This window comes from Neltuma alba, unplaced genomic scaffold (genome assembly GCF_004799145.2).
Source record: "Neltuma alba isolate B1F8T4 unplaced genomic scaffold, ASM479914v2 tig00013256_pilon, whole genome shotgun sequence".
Classification (NCBI taxonomy): domain Eukaryota; kingdom Viridiplantae; phylum Streptophyta; class Magnoliopsida; order Fabales; family Fabaceae; genus Neltuma; species Neltuma alba.
Genome location: NW_021637549.1, coordinates 91,171 through 113,432, shown reverse-complemented (window position 1 = coordinate 113,432; position 22,262 = coordinate 91,171). Strand labels below are relative to the sequence as shown.

The 22,262-nt window shown below is 38.3% G+C and overlaps 4 protein-coding genes across 8 annotated transcripts; 2 read left to right on the top strand and 2 right to left on the bottom strand.

Moving 5' to 3' along the window:
* Positions 1–208: 208 nt before the first annotated feature.
* LOC114735819 (pectin acetylesterase 10) lies at positions 209–4,030 on the bottom strand. The gene is made up of 12 exons (XM_028923575.1): positions 3,688–4,030; positions 3,231–3,313; positions 2,915–3,044; positions 2,738–2,811; positions 1,985–2,071; positions 1,783–1,907; positions 1,613–1,673; positions 1,424–1,477; positions 1,238–1,315; positions 987–1,092; positions 748–893; positions 209–390 (listed from the first exon to the last, which is right to left on the bottom strand). Exons 1-12 carry the CDS (start codon positions 3,875–3,877, stop codon positions 283–285), a joined length of 1,242 nt encoding a protein of 413 aa, XP_028779408.1. The 5' UTR covers positions 3,878–4,030; the 3' UTR covers positions 209–282.
* On the top strand, positions 901–21,173 carry LOC114735822 (rhicadhesin receptor-like). 2 transcript variants are annotated; one of them, XM_028923579.1, is made up of 3 exons: positions 901–914; positions 19,904–20,099; positions 20,351–21,173. In XM_028923579.1, the coding sequence occupies exons 2-3, from the start codon at positions 19,952–19,954 to the stop codon at positions 20,896–20,898; spliced, it is 696 nt and encodes a 231-aa protein (XP_028779412.1). In that variant the 5' UTR covers positions 901–914; positions 19,904–19,951; the 3' UTR covers positions 20,899–21,173. The 2 variants fall into 2 exon arrangements, with proteins under 2 accessions (XP_028779412.1, XP_028779411.1); XM_028923578.1 differs by lacking the exon at positions 901–914 and having other exon boundaries at positions 19,769–20,099.
* LOC114735818 (protein NRT1/ PTR FAMILY 4.5-like) lies at positions 7,355–11,310 on the bottom strand. Of its 3 annotated transcripts, none has more exons than XM_028923574.1 (7): positions 11,284–11,310; positions 10,399–10,440; positions 10,230–10,302; positions 9,912–10,129; positions 9,399–9,821; positions 9,204–9,322; positions 7,355–8,545 (listed from the first exon to the last, which is right to left on the bottom strand). In XM_028923574.1, the coding sequence occupies exons 2-7, from the start codon at positions 10,399–10,401 to the stop codon at positions 7,615–7,617; spliced, it is 1,767 nt and encodes a 588-aa protein (XP_028779407.1). In that variant the 5' UTR covers positions 10,402–10,440; positions 11,284–11,310; the 3' UTR covers positions 7,355–7,614. The 3 variants fall into 3 exon arrangements, with proteins under 3 accessions (XP_028779407.1, XP_028779405.1, XP_028779406.1); XM_028923572.1 differs by lacking the exon at positions 11,284–11,310 and adding an exon at positions 10,580–10,879 and having other exon boundaries at positions 10,399–10,508; XM_028923573.1 differs by lacking the exon at positions 11,284–11,310 and adding an exon at positions 10,580–10,879.
* Positions 14,454–21,921, top strand: LOC114735821 (flap endonuclease 1). 2 transcript variants are annotated; one of them, XM_028923577.1, is made up of 18 exons: positions 14,454–14,574; positions 14,671–14,787; positions 14,894–14,952; positions 15,082–15,141; positions 15,230–15,283; positions 15,432–15,480; positions 15,574–15,621; positions 15,803–15,868; positions 15,958–16,008; positions 16,220–16,339; positions 16,411–16,495; positions 16,593–16,674; positions 17,108–17,222; positions 17,405–17,461; positions 17,556–17,602; positions 17,701–17,755; positions 18,582–18,705; positions 21,684–21,921. In XM_028923577.1, the coding sequence occupies exons 1-17, from the start codon at positions 14,563–14,565 to the stop codon at positions 18,651–18,653; spliced, it is 1,149 nt and encodes a 382-aa protein (XP_028779410.1). In that variant the 5' UTR covers positions 14,454–14,562; the 3' UTR covers positions 18,654–18,705; positions 21,684–21,921. The 2 variants fall into 2 exon arrangements, with proteins under 2 accessions (XP_028779410.1, XP_028779409.1); XM_028923576.1 differs by lacking the exon at positions 21,684–21,921 and adding an exon at positions 19,042–19,231.
* The last annotated feature ends 341 nt before the right edge of the window (positions 21,922–22,262 follow it).

Sequence of the window (22,262 nt, the reverse complement as noted above, 5' to 3'; positions counted from 1 at the left end):
CATCCAAGCGTCCAAGGCTATGGCTAAGCAGTATATGTAACTTCGCACATGGAAATAATATTACAAAAATGCATGGCATTTGCCAGCCTCAGCAACCACGACTGAAGTCAATAAATTGTAAGATAGCTTTCATCAAATACGCCAGAAGTTGACTGAGAATTTTCACTCATCAGCAATCCTTTTGTTTATTTATGGAAGAAGTTGAATGAATGGCATGCTCTGCGTTCAGTGGCTGAAATGAAGAGATGGAAACTGATAATATGGGTGAGAGTGATAGCAGACTCATTCAAAAACCAGATGGTGGCATGTCTTATCGCAAGGGTAAGCACAGTCAATGCTTTTTACACCAGCTCGGTCAAAATACCAATCCCCAACAGCCTCAGCGATTGCCTGCACATTCATTTATGTAAATTACTATAAACATTAAGATCTTAAGTTGAAGGGACAAAGTCAAATGATAGGATTACATCTTAAATAGCAGGGACATACCGAAAATAATACCGTTGCCATTGGAGAACCAAAATTAACCACCAATTCCCGGTTAACGTTCAGTTATTACAGGTTCCATATAACTTCAGCCTCATTGTTTACAATTAGTTATAATGCAATATGCGGTTTGGATTGGTCGTTAAATGCATTCTTAATCAACCAAACATTTTTTTCCCCAAAAATGAAAACCCATTCAGGCAATGGATATCCACATGTGAAATTTCAACTAAAAATGCTTTGGTAGTGTCTCGGGCTCACCTTTTTCCCAACGACAGGAGAATTGGGGGCAAACCACGTATCCTGCCTCTCGGTTTGACAGTGGGAAAAACAAGAATTTACAAACAATCCATTATGGCTTGATCTTGAGAAGTCTCTGACGGCATTCAGCATGTGATTCCTGAATCCTGTATCACAGAAAGAAGAGAGTCTCTCCATGCACTGACTTGCTCAACGGATTTCTACTTAATTCAAATGAAAATTTCTCAATAATAAATCACCTTGCAGAAACTCTATTTGATTTCTAGTACATCTATTAAAGTTTAATCTGCAACGATGCCAATAGCCTTGGCGATCTGCTGATGGAGGAGCTATGCTGGATTGTATCTGATGCAATCAGAAAAATGTATAAATTTTGTCTAATTTGCCAACAATAAATGTAAGGCATCGCAAAGCAGTGCCTAAAACAAACATCCTTTATCAAGATATCTAGGTGATGCTAACAATGAAATATGAAAATCAGACAATTTACCTGCCACGTATCATAGGCCGCATTGAGAATGAATAGTGGGGCGCTAACACTGGCGATCAAGTTCTGAGGGAAGAAACACTGGAATTTCAAAAACAAAAAGTACTAGCAAAAGTGAGATTACGAGCAAGCAAATTATGTTCTACATGATATATCTGAATTCTCAGGATAGTAGAAATTGGGTATTACTGAAGTTGGATCAAGATGGTTGGTACAAAAGCGTGGCAGATTCTTCCACACCCCCTGCAATGTTCAACAGAAGATTTACAAAGTTCAAACTCAATGACTTACAATCTGAGTTGTAGCTAAGTTTTAAGTGAGAGTGGTCGTCCTTGACAATAACAGGAAAGTAATCATTAGCAAAAATTCACATTGTACCTGCAATCCTACAACACCACCATATAGATCTTTGAGAGTACGACCACCTGAGACGTCGGCCCTTCAAATTCAAAAGAGACCAACAATTAACAACTAATTTACGAAACAAAATCCTACATGAATGGCAGAAAAGGTATGGGAAACATGAAATACTGTGGTTAGTTGCTCACACGTCAAGAAATAACCCAGCATCACTCAAACACTTCACTCTAGTAGCACTCGGAAATAGACCATGAAATTCATCACAGTGTATAATAGCAGCCAGACCACCGGCTGAGCATCCAGAAAGAAGAGCCTAAAGCACCAGTAGTTGTACATGTGATGAGAAAAATGATGATCAAGTAGTATTTTAGATACAAGTGACTGTACAACCTGCTTGGCATGACGCATTCCCTTTGACATCAAATCTTCCATTGCAGCCAACCAAATGCGTTGTCCTCTAAATTTCAGTTTAGCAGCCTATCACAAACGTACAATTTACACAAACACGTCCTTTAGAAATGAATGTCAGTAGCTTTAATTTGAATTGAAAAGATAAGGATACTAATCACAAGCAGTCTCTTCCTCATGCCTCTTCCGTAGAGTTTCCCATTTTATAAATGTGAGTATCTACAAGACTACAACTAAGAGTAACAGTGACACATCCTCATTTTAGGTGTTCGATTACGCAACTGGAAGCACTACGATTTAGGAAAAGTATTAATTAAAGCCTAGAAGGATTCAAAACACATCATCTTATGATATTTCTTCTCAGGCTAGTATTCACTAAGTAACCTTTTTCATGACCCTTATGAGACTCTTGCTCAATTGGGCTTAGTAGCTTGAGCTTCTAGTCCTAAAAGTTGAGATGTTACAGCCAGATAATCAAGGAAGATGAAAACAACATAAAAGTTGGTAGAGCCAATAGCTATATTCATGAGAACTTTTTTCTCATTCTTCATGATTACTGATTCAAGCATGTGCAGTAATCAAAATGTCATAATCCACATATTATATCAAATTTGAAATGCAGGCCTTTCTTTCTTTCTTTCGGGTTATTTTACCATCTTGACAGCCACACAAGAATTAAATTTAATAATGATGATGATAGCGATAAAAATAGTGAACAGCAAGATTCTATTCAACCTTATCTTCATTATCCCCAGTAAAAGAACCACCATCACAATAACGAAGCCTCACTCTGTTCCAGTTGAAAAAATCTAAAATCACAGGAAACAAGGACGTGAGCAAGGCAGTTAAGAGTCTTTAGAGAGGAAAAGAAAGCCAGAATTTGATTATCCAGGCAGGTGACAGGACGGAAACCTCGATTTTGTTCAGCATTATTGCTTAATATTCCTGTAAAAGGGAGTTCCTTTTCCATAAATTTTGATGATCCACGTCTCGTTGTCTTCCGGAAAACACATGATCTAACACTATTACACCAACCACCTCCCTGTCACATGATTTTCACTTGAATATCAACAGATATCATTACACCATAGCTGTAATACAGCTTGATCAATAATAATTAACACTTTTTGGTGCGTAACTTTTGAAGAGCGACAGACTTTACCTCTGAATAGTTTCAGTATACAGTACGAGAAAAAATAGAGAAAAATTTATAATGAAAAAGCAAAACCTCTAAGTGGATGAGCCAGCTGTTTGCTCCTGATCCATGTCCTCGATGCAAATGATAACCAGGTAATGTTCCATCCAAGCAAACTGCCCCACACAAATAGTCCACAGCAGGAATGCGAGAAACAAAGAGTCAGGAAGAAGGATTTAGTCGGAAATAGAAGATGTTGAAAGTAGAACATATGGACAAATAGCTTCAGGATACTATATAAAGCAGCATCACCACCCCAATCAACCAAAAAACGAGATTAGCAAACAGAATAACGGTTCTGTCGTCGCTAAAGAATAACAAGTTCGCTTCAAACACCAAACAGACTTGCATACAAACAAAGAAGAAAATGTGGCTGCTTATAATTTCAGAAGCAAGAACTTAGATAAGGTAATGAAAAACCCGTAGAACCCAGAGGAAAAATAGACGTGAATGGATAAAAAGAAAGTGAAATGAATGGCGAAGCTAGTACCTGCTCCTTTAGCTGAAGCACCGGGAATGAGGGTTAGTCCTACGAGCAGAGGATTGGGGCCAGCCAAGGACGCTTCATGAGCCTCCAACAAAGACAGCTCTGTTTCGTTGAAGTGATGGTCTGCGAAACCATGAACCCATTCGCTAAAAGCAAGTCCTATGACAATGCCAACCCACACTAAGTTGGCCATGCCTGCTGTCTGCCAAAACGACGCAGAGCTCCGAACTGAGCAGGAGGTACTGCAGTTACTTGCGTGGTTAATGAACCCAACGATGCAATGCCAAATCTGCCACTATTGTAATTTAAATTATATTATGTGCTTACATTTGGGGCTTGAACTCTTGAAGAGCCTGAGAAGAATAGATAAAAAGAAGGGTATAAGAAGAAGGAAGGAAAAAAAGGAGGATATAAGAAAAAGCAGGTGAGCCAAGTCAGCGTTTGTCAGGCTTTTTATAAAGATTTGTTAATCTGTCTTGTCTTCTTTTCTTATATTCTTCTTTCTTGGGTTTAAGCGCATAATATCGTTTAGATTACTGAATTTTCTTTGCCAACAATAGAAGAATTGGCATGGCATTGTTCGGTTAGCAACTACTGAGTTCGAAGCTGTGTGTCGTACTGGAATCCAAACATGGCTACGTACCAAGCCTTTTGAGGCTGAATGAGGGCCATTTTAAATTATTTATAAAGAATTTTTTAATCATATATAATTTATAAAATATAAGATAAGTATTAGAGAGAAGTTTTGTCTCTGTTTATAAATTATTCTAAACCTGATTCCAAAATAGCAAACAATGCCATAAAAAATGTCACAAATTAGCTCATTGAATTGAGGATGAATGCATGTGTTAATGCTAACACGTGTAGGCGATGAGAATGAATGTTGGCATCGGAATGAATCCAACATCCAGGTTGGGTCATGTTCTCAGACGCAGACACTCACATCCATTGAGTCGTCCCCTCAAAAAACGTGGCATGCGTCTTCTCTCTTGCGTCAACCTGAAAGCGAAAAACTTAACGACCACATAAGAGGCACTAATCAGCACGTGCCTAAGCGGCTGGACTCGTCTATCCTTATTTAAAAGAGAATTCACTGCGTGATGCCGAGAGTAACAAGAATGTAAATGAAAATCAGGTTTTGGCCAGAAAATAATAATAATAAGCTAGAAAACGAAGTGTTTTTCTCACGGGTGATGTGTTAGAGCAACATGCCAGCAAATGACCACGACTGGGGGATGCGAAGCAAACCCAACGACACTAACAATTTTTCACAATGCCAGGGCGGGAGGTGAGCATTAACGACGATGACGAGTCCAGCTTTGAGGTCGCAGTAATCGAGAGTGAATAAGCTGGCATTTTCCACGGCGTTCCGTTCACGCAACTCGTCCGTCCTTTGAACTTGTGCCCACTGCCTATCCCATCAGTTTGGGTTGCTCACCCCTACTGCGTCGTCACATGCCTCTTGCTAATTATTACCTCCGGTCCTAATTATAAGAGCCAGTTAACTAATTTGAGGAGATTAAAAAAGTAAGTTGAGTTAGTTATTTGTCCTAAATAGGTGTTGTCTTTCTTAAAATAGCAATACTAATCAAATGTATTGATTAGAACTATCATTGTTAGAATGACTACTTTAAAAAATATATATAAATATGAGAGACAAAATGGATTGGAGTCTTACATTTAAGACCAAAATAAAAGCCAAACAGGATTTTATATTAAAAACCGGAGGTAGTATTTAAGAAAGATATATGTGAGTTGACAAAAAAGTGTTGGGTTTCTTGTGTTTTGAGGCGAGGCAGGCGTCATAATGGAGCACGGCGGAGTTATAAAATGATGAGGCTGCTCTTGTAGGGGATGCCGTCACATGGAACCGAAACCAAAATGTGGCTGGAGTCGGAATCATTGATGCCGCTGCCCCAACCGTGAGGGCTAGGCGCCCCATAACCACATGCTCTAACCAAATAAGAGGGGCTTCCCCTTTTACTTTTAAGATGGTTGACAATTCACGAGCGCCCCACCCCTAGCCCATCCCGGCATCCCCTACTCCCGTTCACGCACACTCCCCACAACACCCTATTCAATTGACTTCCCTCCTTCATTTGTTATATTTTCATGCGCTTCTGACTGGACATCCTACGCGGCTATATCTGCCTGGGAAGTTCCAAATGAGTGGATGCTGTTGGCTATTGGGCCTAGCTTGTCCCCTTTCTAGTTGTTCATTCGGTGCCAACTGGCAAATACTTATTGGGCTCCCCCATCTGCCCTTCTTTCCAGCTCCATCGGGGACGACCACTGCGATCACGTTGACTTCCGTGGATCCATTTAGGCCCATTTCATTCCTCCAGACAACAAAGGAAAGCATGGGCAATCATTAGCACGGAAAAGAAGCGGTGCTACAGAACAGAGCACATGATAAAAATAAATTTTAGGAAATAAACAATAAAAATATACATAAGGACAAAAATGTCTTTTAATTCAAAAACTGTTTTTGTATAAGTCAAGCTTTAGGTGCCTTTGCAATCATGCTTAAAAAAAACAACTTTTGACCCATAAGTCAGGTTGGGTAAAAGTTGTGACAAATAGTTCTTAAATTTGTAAATTTACTTATCATACCTATTAGTTACTAACTCTAGTCTTTAATATAAGATCTCATTTATCTTTTAGTTTAGTTCTAAATATAAGACTCAAATTTACTTTGTCTCTCATATTTGTGCATTTTTGTCCAATCCATCTAATAATAGTAATTCTAGCTAATACACTTGATTAGTAATGATATTTTAGAAAAAAACAATACATATTTGTTATGAATAATTAATTTAATTTATTTTCTTAACCTTCTTAAATTAGTCCATCAGTTTTTATATTTGGTATTGGAGGTAGTATTTTTTTCCTCCTAGAACGCTACCCCAAACAGGCTGCGAGTCGGCAGGAAGAGGGTTTCCGGCATGAGCTCTCCCAGACCAACCAGACGTGCTTGCGGAAGAAATGTGTTAGGTTCCCCTTGTCTCAGCACTGGCTTCGGCCAACCAAACAGCACCTTTAACGTTTTTTTCAAGTGACAGATATTAGGTATACGTTTGAATCTTTGATACTGTAAGTATGATCCAAAAAATGGTGCAGCTGGATTCTTTTTTTTTTTTTTGACCGAAGGGGCAGCTGGATTCACAAAAAAGAGTGATCAATACATTTTTATTGGCTGCATGAGTAATTATTATTATAAAATATTTTTTAAAAAAATAATTTCGTATAAATACGCAGATTCTACTTTATTTAGAATCTAATCACTAGCGTCACTGGTCAAAATTTTACGTGGGGCCCAACTCAATTTTGTAGATTCACATCAATTGATCGGTGCCCCTGAGCAGCGATGCAGGTTGCCGGGTTAAATTAGAAAAAGCATGTGATTGTTACAGAAATCTCGGAGGAGACTACCTATAATTTTTTTTAATCAGAAGTTGAGAAATTGCCAGATTTTTTTTTTCATTTAATTGACAAATTGTTGACTACAAACTGGGTCAATTATTTGACAATTAAGTTAGGAAAGGCATGTGATTGTTATAGTGTTTCTTCTTCTTTTTTTGGGCTTTGGCCTCTAGCTAATGAAGCGCTCCTTAACTTTATGTCCTTATCACTGCACCGTTTCTCTGCATCAGCATCACCATCTACCAACTTTTATATGCAAACTTTGACGTGATTTCATTAATTTGTAATCTTTTTAAACGTCCAATTACAAGGTCAATCAACTTAGGGAATCCAGCCCAGCCAAAAAAAAGGGAAAAAAAGTTAAAGGAGAAAACCTTTTAACTATGCACACACACAGACGCAAAGCTAGTCCTAGAACTACCAATACAATCATATATTACCACACAAAGTTCGATAATAGAGAATTCATATCCGGCTCCCCCTAGCATTTAATTGCCTCTACCTTAATCATTTACCAGCACCGCCTTCTCTCTCGTCAGAGGAAGATGGTCCCTCACCAATCTTGGCAGCTTCCATCAGTCTCAGATTCTCAGTGTCCCTTTCTTGCGTGCTATCAACTTTGCTCAGAGCCTTCGAATTGGGCTCCTCAGACTTGTACTTGTACCATGAGGCCCAATAAAGATAGTTGAAAAAGTTGAGGCAGCTCAGGATGGCCAAGAACCAATAGAACAGGTTCAGGTTGTTTTGGTTCAAATCGAAGCCATGCAACCACCCTTGTTTGCTTGGAGTGATCTTTTTGGTCACAGCATTTATGACATTCACAAATACCGTGCTCAAGAAGTAACCCAGAGACGTTGATAGCCATGTGAAAGAGGTTGAGAGCGATTTCATGCTTGAAGGTGATTCTCTGTAATAAAACTCCAAGAGTCCCACGAGGGTGAACATGTCTGCCACTCCAAATAAAGCATACTGGAAGGAAAGCCAAAATAGACTTATAGGCTTAAGTGGGTCTCTTCTCCCTTGATCTCTTCTTTTCACTTCAATAACCCCAGCCACCGCCATTGAAATAGCAGAAAGTGCTAAACCCACACCAACACGTTGAAGCTGTGTAATGCCTGAAGGGTGATGAGTGATTTTTCGAGCGAATGGGACGAAGCAGAATTCGTAGATGGGGACGAGGATGGATATGAAAAGCAAGGGGATGACGGGAATGGAAGGTGCAGGGACGGTGAAAGAACCGAGTTTGAGGTTCATGACGTTCCCTTGTTGCACTGAGAATGTTTGAAGCTGCGCTAAACATGTGTTCATTATAATGGTGCTGCCGAAAATTGGTAGCATTCTGGTTAGGATTTTCACTTCTTCAACCTGTGTCACCGTGCATACCTTCCATGGCTGTGATTTTGAGTCTTCTTGAAGAATGGCCGCCTTATCTAGAAACCTGATTGAGCAAACCAGAGCGTTTTCACATGCAAGTACATGTATGAAGGAACAGATCTCATAATCATCGATTGTTTTCTCAATTATTATGTATGGAAGGGATCGATTTCGATTATTATCAATAATTATGAATAAATAAAAGGCATACAGAACGAAAAGGAGGAAATAATTGAGCTTTGAACTGATTACCCAAAAGCTTTTTCATTTTCTCCCAGTATGAGACTACCCCACAACGAAGCTGCTACTTACCTACTGAGTATGAAAACATCCCCCCCCCCCCCAAAAACAAAAGAGGAAAAGAAAAAATCGACTGCAAATAGTACTGTTGTATGAAGACTTTTCTTTTGGGTTTTCCCCTTGTTTTGTCAGGATACTTGATGTTTTTCACACGGCAAAGATATGCTTTCCCACTATCATTCTCCATATATTTCTGCAGCTCCTACCCGCGAAGAGGTAACAGTAGGCCCGGGGTCCTTGGCCTCACCTACTATGTCGTACATGAAAAATAAGGAATCCTAACATGCCGATTGGCTGGAACTTGTGTTTTATATGGTTGTTTGTATACTATTATATGCAGAAAATTATTTATAGTCTTGAGCGGTTAATGCAAGCTGGTAAGTAGAAAGATTTGAGCACCAAGAAAATCAATCATGAATCACCTCATCTGATTCGTGTGTGCAATCTTCTCTACAGTATCATCTTTATCACTAATCTCATAAAGTTGTTGATGAGGATCTGGCAATGGCAACTTTCGGTTCTTAAACGCCACAACAAAAACCTGTAATGAACAAGAAGGATAATTCTCTATTAATTCTCGTACAAAAAGAAAACGGACGCGGAGATTGTAAACAAACCTGAACAATGCTGAGAATGGGGCTATCTCCAGGAGTTTTGATGCGGTAAAATGGCTTACCAAGAGCAAGAGTCACAAAGCCAACAAAAGAAGCAACAGTTATAATGAAAAATCCCCAATGCCAAGCTCTCTGAGTGCTAACCCACACGACACCTGTAACCCCAACAATTGCTCCCACTGTTGAACTTAGCAGAAGAAAATTGAAAAAGCTAGCGAGAGCTTTTGCTTCAACTGGATCCTTCTCATCAAATTGGTCAGCCCCAAATGCAGTCATGCATCCTCTAACTCCTCCAGTACCCAGAGCCAATAAACACAGTGATGTGTAGAACATGGCTGCTATACCACCTTTTACACAGCTCGACTTCCCACACGCGTCTGGGTGTAAATTATTTGAAGCAGCTTGAATTGTGACCAGAACCAATGCCTGCAAACGTGGGTCACTTGAACAGGTTACAATTTGAATTCTTTTTAACCGACCCAGTATTACCCACATAAGAAGATTTTTCTATCTTACCAGAACTTCGAGGAAGCCGAAGATCAAGCAGGTGGTGAGCCTGTTCAAGTAAGTGTCTGAGATGAAACCACCAACAAGGGAGAGCAAGTAACTTGAGCCCATGAAGTTTGTGAGAGTGTTGGCAGAGCTGGAGAGATCAAAGTGCATCACCCCATAAAAGTATAGGACTAAGCTCACCATGTTTGCTACTGAGCCCATATTGTCCAGCGATGACAAGACTAGGGAATAAAAAGGAATAGAAGAAAGAAAACATTTAGTCTGCTAAACTGCAGAGAGCAAATCAGAGTTTATCGTTGTTCCAGAGTTTATTTAGCTTACCGAAAATGAACATGGAGGCTCTGAATCCACCTTTTCGTTTCTTCCATTGGGATTGGGTTACCTCTTTGCCTGCCTGTGAAATGAGCAGAATCAGATGTGAAACTTATCGACCACATACAGAGACAAGAGAATAAGAGAGATCGATTGAATGACCAAGGCCAAGGCTTACCATCCTCGAGAAATGGAGAGTATCAGACAATAATGCGCAGTTCTGATGAAATGGTGCAGAATGGCTTAGTGAACATATAACCCAAAAAGGAAGCTTTCCAGGACAACTCTCTGGAATTCAGACAAGAATCGTAAAAGAAGCAGCTTTAAAAGCATAAAAAATGCACACGATTGCTTCTTACCCTCGCACTGTTCACCACTTTTTCTCCCTTTTAACTGCCTTCTCTCCACCCAATCTATATCTTCTCTCTGTTTCTTTGCTTCTCTGCTAATCTGATTGACAGTTAAGCTAAAACAAACTACATTATGAGCGCTAATCAACGTCTCAGCGAGTCCAACACATACGCCCCCACACTGCTTGATTTATTTACTTGTCTTCGTTGAATAATCCGTCTCCGGCGTCTTATCGCTGTCCTTAACCACAAGCTTTCGGTAAAGCTCGTGGGCCAAAATGAAAGAAAATGATTGCTCATATTATGTACATTGGCAAGACTTTTTTCTACTCCACGCACAGCAGGTGATTGAGCTGAATTATACAAGCCTAAGCCCTAATATCACATGGTTTGCCTCCTCAAATTGTTGTTTATCTTTTTCATTAGCACTGGATGAAGGGCCTTTAATAATGGGCAATCTAAAAGGTGTTGGGAATGGGAAACTCTTGAATTGTTAATCAAGGATTGAAGCCTAAAATAAACGTTGCGAATTAAAAACCCAGACAACTTAAAGTCAAAGTTTCAGTTTTATTAATGACTGGCGGTGTCTAAAAGACGACTAAGGTTCAAAATTAACCCTGGTTTGACAGCTTTGTCTGGTACTCGATAAATATAACATGCTCTGACGGTGTGTGTGTGTGTGTGTCTATATTAATATAAAAGAAGAATGGTACCTTAAGAGGGAAAAGAAAACAAAACTGCAGGTCAAATGTTCAAATTTGCAAGGGGTCACATGATCATACAGCTCAGATGGTGTCCTTGGTGTCTTTGGTATCATAACATCACACACTGGATCAGCCTCCTGCTGAAAGCGAGAGAGTGGGGATTCTGATTATTGCCTTTGTTTTGGACTAGTGATCTCATTCCACTGAGAAAATCATTTTCTCACCCGAAACGTCCCTTTCATAATAGCAGTCTAACTTGTAGTATCTCAATCCCCTCAAATCGCTTTATCTTTTCTTCTCTTTTATTTTTTGGTTAGGTTTCACTGTCAGCTGAAAACACCTTTGATTGTTCCATCCTGTTTGATTGGTGGGGGAGGCAAAGATTTTCGTTGGTATCGTCCCAAGAAGCTTTGTTCAGTAGTATGGGCGTCAGTTTTCACAATGACAGCTGATACCAATAATCTTTGACTTCACAACCCCGGTGCTCCTTTTAGAACTGAGTAGAGTTTGAATTATTTTTCAACTCAATAAAAGATTGCCCTCTTAGTACTTGTGCGCATTAAAAACATTTACCTTTATACAAAAAAAAAAAATCAACAGCGATGTTGCGTATGAAAAAGATGAACAAATGCGTGAACGAAACTGAAAATAAACAAAAACGATGTGACTTTTCGAGTCTGGATATCAAAATATGCACTATCAAATTGGGTATGTATAATGAATGCTTTTCGTTCTGGGGCTGGCCTGGTTATGATGCTTTTCCATTTTAATTAATGAAACGACACGATATGGTCCACAGTTTTGTTTATTGAGAAGCCATCTTTTTCCCTAAAGCGTGAATTATCAAAGTGCTTTGGGCGAGTGAGTTTGATCGACGTCTTTCCGCATCATCCATGTTCATTGCCTTTTTCGATGGCACTGCTTCGCATCGCTCTCGCTGGCCACCCCAATTTCGTTAATCCCGCTGAGCCGAGGGAGCATCATTTCCATTTTCCGATCCCCAATTCTTCTAGATATCCAACGCATACTCTGTACCTGTCGTTTTCGACCTTAACAATTCGATGCCTGTCGTTTCTAATTGTCCCCGACCCTCACCTTTTCTTTTTCTCCATCACTTTAATCTCTTTGCTCACGTTCCGTTTATAATTTCTATCTTCCGAGCCAGTGTGCAGTAGATTCTGATTTCTGCTAAAGGAAGGAGGAACGTGCCTTAGTTGATCAAATGGGATGGGATTGCATTCATGTATTTATCATCATATTATTCAACAAAAACCTGATTAGTGGATTTTTTTTTTTTGGCAACAAAGTATCATGTGACTAAGCCTTTTAAACAAAATCATATATGCCTTCTCGCATGGAAAGGAAAGAATTCATATGCAGCGGAGACGCATAGAATTGTTTTTATTTCAAACGTGTTCTTTTTAGGGAGTGTTTAGATAAAACTAAACTATGATTTGGAGAATAGTTTTTGAGAAAAAAGTAATTTTTGAGAATAGATTTTGGAAAAATAGATTTTAGAAGAATAGATTTTGATAAAATAAAAGTGTTTAGATAGTTGTTATCAAAAGCACTTTTCATATGTGCAAATTACTAAAAAAGACATATGTCAATATGATAATTACGTAAAAGATAGATTTTATAATGTATTTTTATTTGAAGTAATAAATTGTTAGTAATATTTTTTTGCCAGCATAATAAATAATATAATTAATGTGTATATATATTTATAAAATATAAAATTAAATATGTTTTCAGAAAAATGATTATTTTTTTGTCAATTGAAAAATATTATTTTTGTCTTAAAGATTTTAAACATAAAATCCCATGCCATTTTTCTACAGCTAGTTTTTTTAACAACATACTACTTCTGATTTTTAATATAAGAGATATTTTGATATTTAATTTGGTTCTAAATATAAAACCCCAATATATTTTGTTTCTTATATTTACCTACTTTTCTAAAATAGTCCTTATAGTAGTTACACATATTAAATATTTTATCAAACAGTACTTCTAGTCAGTACATATAATTAGAAAGAGTATTTTAAAAAAAAGATAATACCTATTTATTATAAATAACTAACTTAACTAATTTTCTTAATTTACTCAAATTAGTTAACTAACTCTTATATTAAAAATTAGAGGTAGTATCACAATGTAAAAAAAGGACAACATTTTCCAAAAGCAATTTTTTTTTTTTGCTTTTCATAAAACCATAGTTTGGGGTAGGTCAAACCATGGTTTTGGAACCAAACCATGGTTTTATAAAAATGTGGGGTGTTTGGCAACCTAAATTCTAAAACCATGGTTTGAGCTCTAAAAGTGATTTTGGTAAGGTTGCCAAATACCCCTTAAAATAATATTCAAACCGACTTCAAGCAACTGATGTGGCGTCGATAGTCGCGTCCGCATTCAGTGCTCATCAGGTGAGGAGCACCCGGTGCTCATCACCTGATGAGCAATCTGGGCTGTCCAGATCTAATCTGGACAGTCTAGATTTAATATTTTTAAATAATTATTTAAAAATAGAAAAAATTATATTTTTAAAGAATGATAGTTAAGAGATTATCTTTATTTTTTATCCTATACCTATTAAAATAATTATTTAAAAAAATAAAAATAAAAATAAAATTAAATCTGGATGATCTAGATCTAATGAGTATTAGGTGCTCATCAGTTTTGATGAGCACCTAATGCAAATCCTACGTAGCCAGGGAGGAAAGATTCAATAAAAACTCTAGAAATGTTAACCCCAAAAAAATACTCCAGACAATAGCCTACGCCCTATGTGCTTATGGCCCATCTTTACTTTTTTTTGGTACAAGAGAGGGCCTGGCCCAAAAATAAAAAACTTATGGCCCATCTTTATTGGGACCCAGTCAAATAGCAGAAAAGCGCTTGTACAACCCAAATAACCCAGGCCCCATTGTGCCAAAAATGAAAAGAAAGCAAGGGCCCACTACTATAGTGGCCCATATTCGCTACGGCCCAATCAAGGAGGGAAAAGCACTTGTGCTCCAGTAATAACCAGGCCCACTATTTTTGGGGGCTCTTTTCAACATGGGCCCAGTTTCAGAGTTAAGCTCCAAACAGAGAAGCCCTCGGGTCTGGGGATGGGGCAGATTTTGTACACAAATACTAGTATGCACGTATTTCTACCTCTATACGCCACTCGGTGCGCGGGAACCATTTGGTTGGTTCCCCTCCTTAAAGCCTGAAGGCATGCCCTTTCTCTTGTTCTAAACCCCGTCTGACTGAGTTCCTCTATTTATCTCCCCTACAAAGAAAATGGGTATAAAGGTAGTAGCTTTTTCTTCATATTCACGTTCTCAAGCTGTGTAATCTCTAAGTCGTTTTGGAATTAATTTAACTTGTTCTGTTGAGAGTTTTATTTAGGGTTTAACAAAGCTTTTAGCGGACAATGCTCCAAAATCCATGAAGGAGCATAAGTTCGAGAGCTATTTTGGCCGGAAAATTGCAATTGACGCCAGTATGAGCATCTACCAATTTCTAGTCTGTATCCCTCATCTTGCTTCCTCATGACTAGATTAGCCTTGAAGACTTTCAAGGACAAGGATCCTGTAAAATTTGTATAATGGGTATATCCAATTTGGTGCAGATTGTCGTGGGAAGAAGTGGGACTGAGATGCTTACCAATGAGGCTGGTGAAGTTACGAGGTCATCTTTTGAAAAATTATTCTTTGGAATGAAATATGCCAATTTCTGACGAGGATCAGCATAACTTGCATTCTTTGGAAAATCTGTTCACGTTGACATTTTTTTTATTTATCTCGGTTGGTGTTGCAGTCATTTGCAAGGCATGTTTTCACGGACTATCAGGCTTCTAGAAGCCGGAATAAAGCCAGTGTAAATTGTCTCATCCTCCTTTCATTGGAGCCCTCATTTTGTTCTCTAACTTGCTCGCTCTTGTTGAACTTATAATGCTTATGTCCAGATATGTTTTTGATGGGAAGCCCCCGGAATTGAAGAAACAAGAGCTGGCCAAACGGTACAACTTGTGAAATTTCTGTAATTTATATGAATTCACTACAGTTTCTGCGGTCTAACTTCAAACATTCCGTTTTTTTGTTAATCGAAATTTAAACTCTGCTTTGCTATTGATACGCTCTTTTTATTAAATTATTAATTATTAACAGTTTCTCGAAGAGGGCTGATGCTGGTGACGATTTGTCTGAAGCCAAGGAGGCATGTGCTCAATTGTTTTTGAGTCTTCTCACTTTCTTTTTGTAGCAAAACATGCATCATATATTAACATGGCTGCTTTCTTTTGTTGCCCAGACTGGCACTAAGGAAGACATTGAGAAATTCAGTAAGCGGACTGTGAAGGTAGGTCTTCATTAGTCCATTTCCACTTGTAGGAAGTTTTTAATCACCACGGGATATGACACTATTTTCTTAGACATGTTCCAGTGACCATGCTTTACTATGTGATAAATTCTCCACATCATGGATGGAAGCATCCCGTTTTCTGCATGCTCTTGAGCCCCTAGCTTCCGTTCTATTGCAGGTGACAAAGCAACATAATGAAGACTGCAAAAGGCTTTTAAGACTCATGGGAGTGCCTGTGGTTGAGGTAGCATTATGCTACTCAAATCTTTGTTTAACAATGTGCATGCCTGTGCCATTAATTGTACTATGTTGCTAAGGCCTTGGTTCCCGCAGGCTCCCTCGGAAGCAGAGGCACAATGTGCTGCACTTTGCAAGTCAGGAAAGGCAAGTGGTTATGCGTATTTGACTTTTATGTGCATGCATTTATGTTGTGCATTTGACTTTCTTGCTTTCATATTTTTGCTATCCTATCCTATTTTTGTTCTGTATCAGTTATTTTATTTATCTTTTGAATGTTACTGGATTAATTAAAAACGTTGCTTATTTAAACCTTCTATGGAATTGATGTTGAATATTTATGTATTATATATTATAGGTTTATGCAGTAGCTTCTGAAGACATGGATTCATTGACATTTGGAGCTCCTAAATTTCTTAGACATTTGATGGATCCTAGCTCCAAGAAAATCCCAGTCATGGAATTTGAAGTTGCAAAGGTCCTGACAACTTGTGACACATGGGATTTTTATTGTTTCATCTGCTCCTACTGATATTTCTCTTGCTTCAGATTTTGGAGGAACTAAATCTTACCATGGACCAATTCATTGACTTGTGCATTCTTTCTGGGTGTGATTACTGTGATAGTATTCGAGGTAATTTTTATCTCTTTTACCTGTATGGTGCTAGGATTTATGATTGTCAATATTCTCAACATGTATTTCAATGTAATATAAATCATCTATGCTGCAGGGATTGGGGGACTGACTGCCTTGAAACTCATACGCCAACATGGATCTATAGAGAATATACTGGAGAATATCAGCAAAGAGAGGTTTTTTTCCAATACCTCATCGCAGAAACTACCATGTTCAATTTCTTTGCTTATGGTGTGCTGAGAATTTTTGTTAGTCATTTGATAAAATCACATGATACAAATTCCATTCTGTTAAAACTATGATGCACCCTTGCGGCTCATACATCTGGACCTAGATATTTTAGCCATTCTAGGTTTGCCGATGATCTAAGTCATATGACCTCACAACTTATCTGCGTGCCTTTTAAATGCTTAGGCATTTGGCTCATTTATCTTCAAATGCTTTCTGCCCTTTTTGGTAGTTTATATGAGATGAATGATTTCTATTGTTGCTAGAGAAGCTTGTTGTAGCTTACAAACTCCTAGATGTTCTCTTCTCAAAAGTACTAGATTCTTGATAGTATGTTACTGATTTTTCATCCTTAGTAATACACACGGAACATTGATTCAGGTACCAAATACCAGATGATTGGCCATATAAGGAGGCTCGACAACTTTTTAAAGAACCATTAGTCTTAACTGAAGAAGAGCAACTTGATCTTAAGTGGACTGCTCCAGATGAAGATGTAATCACTATTCTTATTGAGAAGTTAATTATGCTTTCGCAACATACAGGGGTTCACATGCATATGCTCGTACTTATATGTGCTATTTTATGCATCTTGATATGAATACTTGTTGATCTGTATACGTATTTTTCCGTACTTCTTGATGATTACTAAACTCCTTTATATTGCCTTTCTTACAGGGGTTAATTACATTCTTGGTAAATGAGAATGGTTTCAATGCTGACAGGGTCACAAAGGTTTGTTGCCTCAAATATCATTGCTTTGGCCCTTCTGATTATTATTCAACTTATTTTGGAATCATCTCTTATATGTTTTCTATATCCAAATTAGGCAATAGAAAAGATTAAAGCGGCAAAGAACAAGTCATCGCAAGGCCGGTAAGTGATCTCTATCTCACTGTGGATGAGTGATAGGCCTTTCTTTTTTCTTGGGTCAATAATACTTAACTCCATTTCCCTCTATCTGCATGCAACAGTTTGGAATCCTTTTTTAAGCCAGCGGTGAATCCATCTGCACCCATTAAACGGAAGGTACGTTTCCAATAAATCTATGATGTCACCTTTTGTCCTGAATTTATTGGAAACCCCATTGGAAATACTTGGCCGAAATTTAAATGGAAAAGTAGATATAATGGCTTTTGGCTATGTGCTGAGCTTTCAATAGCAGATACGATATTGTACTAGAAATTCTTTCTTGCTTAATGACGGAAAAACAAATGCCTGCTTAGAATATTCATACCAACATGTAATTGAGATGTTATCTCTGCAGTTTTCTTCTTGTCAAAGTCCATGACCATTGTTAACTTGATCTGGCCAATATAATTTCTAGGGTCCTTGCTCATTGCCCAGTTATCTGAGGTTTCTTATGGTCCTGAAGCTCAATAACATTGGTGTACCATCAAAGCCAATCTATACTTGCGTGTATTCTGTATTGTGGCAACCAACACAGTTTAATTATAATTGTCTGAACAGACTATAATATTGATTAGTGGCCTCAGGCTAGAGGGATAGGCTTCTACATTCCAGAGTCAGTATCCTGGCAATTCATCATGCCTCCCGCATTGGGGAGGGCACTTCGTCGAGCAGTTGTTGTGCTATAGATGGTTTACAATAAACTGATTGAGCTGTTCCACTTCGTGGCTTGAGATTGTCAGTCAATGCTTTTACAAATTTGCATCCTTGCATTTTCATTGCCCATTGAAGCATATCCCTAGTAATTGAATCCTCATATTCGATAATCTTGATAGAATGTTGGTAATGATTAAAGTCTAACATTGAAAATTGTAATGCAAACTATTTCTAAAAATGATCAATGCGTTGCAAGTGCTTTATTTATTTATTTTTTTCTCCTTAACAGGAAACGCCAGTGAATACTGCTAAGGAGACGAACAAAAAGGCCAAGGGTGGTGGTGGGAAGAAGAAGAAATAGTTGACTTCGTGACATAAAGGGGTGAAAAAGAGCCGATTTACCTTGTGATCAGGTTGGAGTTTCTCAGCCTTTTTCTTTCATTTTATGCTTCTTCCAGTTATCGTAGTACGCCCCTGCCTGCTACTCCCTACGCTGACAGAGATGCTTGTATTGGCTAATAATACAAGATGATCGGACTGGTTCAACCAGCGTGAAATCTATGGTTAGATTTTGCGATTGGAGATTGCTGCATCTAGACTGTGTATCTTTGAATGTATTGGTTGCTGGAATGACAGATATAAGATTGGCACGATATTTTATTTTCAATAACCACTATTTAGGTTGAATTATGATATGAAATTTTCAATAACCACCAGCTCCTAACGGCAAACGCCATATTTTCTTTCAGTTTGCAGGTGGGTGACAACTTGCAATGGTAGAGTGCAATCATCCAAATTGTAAAACATATGTACTGTGGGCATGTGGTATGGAGGAGTTGTGGATTATGACTGATCTATCCTGAGACTTGTACTTTTGTCCTCAATGGGAATTTGAAATGCGTTAGCTTTGATCAATCTAATCCCTTCTTGTATCTGCCATTGTCTGCTTTCATTCATTGAGAGTTTAAAAGTAATGTAAATAGCTGCAATCTCATTACGAGAGGATTCAAGTTAAAAATGAAGAGGCTGGAGCTGTGCTTAAAATAACCTCGGTCAATGCGCGTGCTACTTCCTTGACGCCTTGTATGTATAAATTTAATTAGCATCTCAACATTTCCTCCCTGAATAGAGGGCATGATAAAAGCCGTGCGAATATAATAAGATTAAGGTTTGGTTTGGGATCACAGTTAAAAATATTTATAAATACGTTATGTGTAAACGAAAGTGAAATTCATCTCATATATCTACTTCCATATTTTATAAATTATGATTAAAAAGTTATTTATGAGTTGTTTTATGGTCTAAGTCATGTGAAAACAGTATTTAAATCGATCTTATCTAAATGATGATGGAATTGTTGAGATGTTATATTCTATCAGAGTCGACTAGTAATTTAATTTGAGCAATTTAATTCTTTGTGCTTAGATGGCCTTCAAATTTGTGGCTTGCGACGACTTTTCTTTTGGGGTTAAATAAAAGAAGCGGCATGCTCCCTGTCCCAGCGGAGTGCATTCTGATTTTCTTTCCCCTCTTGGCGTCTTGCTCGTTATAAATACGCCATAACCCACTCCTTTTCTTTCCCACCATCTCTTCTTTCTGTCGACTGTGCAGGGTCAACTCACACTGGTACTTCCTTCCTCTGGATAATATTTCCCTTTTATGTTCAAAGCTTCAAATCATATACACCTAACTATGAAAAGGTTCTCGCTGCCGCTGCTTCTGCTCCCTCTTGCTATGCTTTTTGCTGCTGCCATCGCATCGGATCCCGACCCTCTCCAAGACCTCTGTGTCGCCGATCTTACCTCCGGTATCTCTCCTTTCCTTTTCCCTAGTTTGCTCTATCTGCAAGACGAGCCTAACTTATTCTTTATTCCTCTATAAGGAGGATCCATTTGATCTATCTGGTTTTATTCCTCTATAAGGAGGATCCATTTGATCTATCTGGTTTTATTTTGTCTTGGAATACGTTGACCCCCCTATTGACTCCCTTATTTGTTCATGTTATTCACTTCTACTGTTTTAACCACACTGATACTGGAAGGGCTTGTGAAAATACAGAGGTTAAAGTAAACGGGTTTGTGTGCAAGGATGCTTCAGCGGTGAATGCCTCGGACTTCTTCTCCGACATACTAGCCAAACCGGGAGCCACCAATAACACCTTTGGCTCACTGGTCACCGGAGCCAACGTTCAGAAAATCCCTGGGCTCAACACCCTCGGCGTCTCACTCTCACGCATTGACTTCGCACCTGGCGGCCTCAACCCACCCCACACGCATCCACGCGCCACCGAGATGATTTTTGTGCTGCAAGGTGAACTCTACGTCGGCTTCATAACCACGTCCAATCAGCTCATATCCCAGAAGATTCAGAAGGGTGAGATCTTTGTGTTCCCCAAGGGTTTGGTTCATTTCCAAAAGAACTATGGGCGGGAAGCTGCCTCTGTAATTGCAGCATTCAATAGTCAGTTTCCTGGTACGCAGTCTATCCCCCTCACCTTGTTCGCCGCCACGCCGCCGGTGCCGGACCATGTTTTGACGCAGGCGTTCCAGGTGGGTACCAAGGAGGTTGAGAAAATTAAGTCGAGGCTCGCACCCAAGAAGCAGTAGGTTGACAGTTTTGTTCTATTTTGTTCAGTTTCTGTTATTGTATTCCAGCCGCCGCCCCATTGTACTATTCTTCTGTGTAATTTGGAGTTCATGAATAATAAAGAATGCGATTCAGCGATAGAAAAGCGAAACATGATTGTAGGTTCGTTAAGTTCGTTCATCACATGTAGTGCCAGTGGTTCTGCTGGTTTTTTTCATATCATCCCTTCCATTCATAGTTGTTCATGTTTTCGGCACTGGAATGGAATACTAAAAGAGGCCGCCTCCCTCCCGCTTTACTCCTTTTTTTCTTTTTTATCTTTTGTTCTTTTAACTACAAGAATAAAATGAAGGGCTTGATGGACGAACAATTCGTTCTTTTTTCTAATGTACTTCTCTTATAAGACTTAATTGTTAAGTTGATTTTAATCTTAAATATAAGATATCTTTCTCATATTTATTAATTTTTCTTAAATTATCCCGATGAATACTTCTTCAACCATAATCAAGTAGAAGAGGGAGGAAGGATATCAAGAAAGATAATTATAGTGTTTTAGAAAAAAACATGTTATATTTTTTATAATTAACTTACCTAACTTTTTAAATTAATTAAATAGATCTTATATTAAGTATCATGGTATAGATAAATTTTTTGCACTGTTGAAAACATTCTTTTCCGTATTTGCCATATGCATCCTGATGTTTTAATATGCCTGCAATTTGATAACCACTAGTTAGGTTGAATTATGATATGAGATTTTCAATAACGACCAGTTCCTAACGGCCAACGCCATATTTTCTTTCAGTTTGCACGTGGGTGACAACTTGCAATAATTGAGTGCAATCATCCGGATGGTAAAATATACGTACTGCGAGCATGTGGTACGGAGGAGTTGTGGATTATGACTGACCTGTCCTGAGACTTGTACTTTTGTCCTCAATGGGAATTTGAAATGCGTTGGCTTTGATTAATCTAATCCCTTCTTGTATCTGCCATTGTCTGCTTTCATTCATTGAGAGTTTGAAATGCGTAACTTTTCTAAATAGCTGCAATCTCATTCAGTCACTAAATGTTACCATATACGAGAGGATTCAAGTTAAAAACTAGACAGGCTGGAGCTGCACTTAAGATAACCTCGGTCAATGCGCATGCTAATTCCTTGACGCTTTGTATTTACAAATTTGATTAGCATCTCAACATTTCCTCCCCTGAATAGAGGGCATGATAAAAGCCGTGCGGAATATAATAAGATTAAGGTTTCATTTGGAGTCATGATTAAAAATACTTATAAGTACATTTTACATACGTAAAATTCATCTCATATATTTATTTTATATGTCATAAATTTTAATTAAAAAGTTATTTATAAATCTTTTCAACCGTG

Excerpts from the sequence above, each read along its gene's own strand:
- LOC114735819 (XM_028923575.1), bottom strand. The coding sequence starts at position 3,877 with ATGGCCAACTTAGTGTGGGTTGGCATTGTCATAGGACTTGCTTTTAGC. Across the intron at positions 1,478-1,612 it reads GTGGTGTTGTAGGATTGCAG|GGGGTGTGGAAGAATCTGCC; the intron begins GTACAATGTGAA and ends TGAACATTGCAG. Across the intron at positions 894-986 it reads TCAAATAGAGTTTCTGCAAG|GATTCAGGAATCACATGCTG; the intron begins GTGATTTATTAT and ends TCTGTGATACAG.
- LOC114735818 (XM_028923574.1), bottom strand. Across the intron at positions 9,822-9,911 it reads TCGGCTTCCTCGAAGTTCTG|GCATTGGTTCTGGTCACAAT; the intron begins GTAAGATAGAAA and ends CCACGTTTGCAG. Across the intron at positions 8,546-9,203 it reads GCACACACGAATCAGATGAG|GTTTCTAGATAAGGCGGCCA; the intron begins GTGATTCATGAT and ends TTGCTCAATCAG.
- LOC114735821 (XM_028923577.1), top strand. Across the intron at positions 15,869-15,957 it reads TGGGAGTGCCTGTGGTTGAG|GCTCCCTCGGAAGCAGAGGC; the intron begins GTAGCATTATGC and ends TGGTTCCCGCAG. Across the intron at positions 17,223-17,404 it reads GGACTGCTCCAGATGAAGAT|GGGTTAATTACATTCTTGGT; the intron begins GTAATCACTATT and ends CCTTTCTTACAG.
- LOC114735822 (XM_028923579.1), top strand. The coding sequence starts at position 19,952 with ATGTTCAAAGCTTCAAATCATATACACCTAACTATGAAAAGGTTCTCG. Across the intron at positions 20,100-20,350 it reads TGTCGCCGATCTTACCTCCG|AGGTTAAAGTAAACGGGTTT; the intron begins GTATCTCTCCTT and ends GTGAAAATACAG.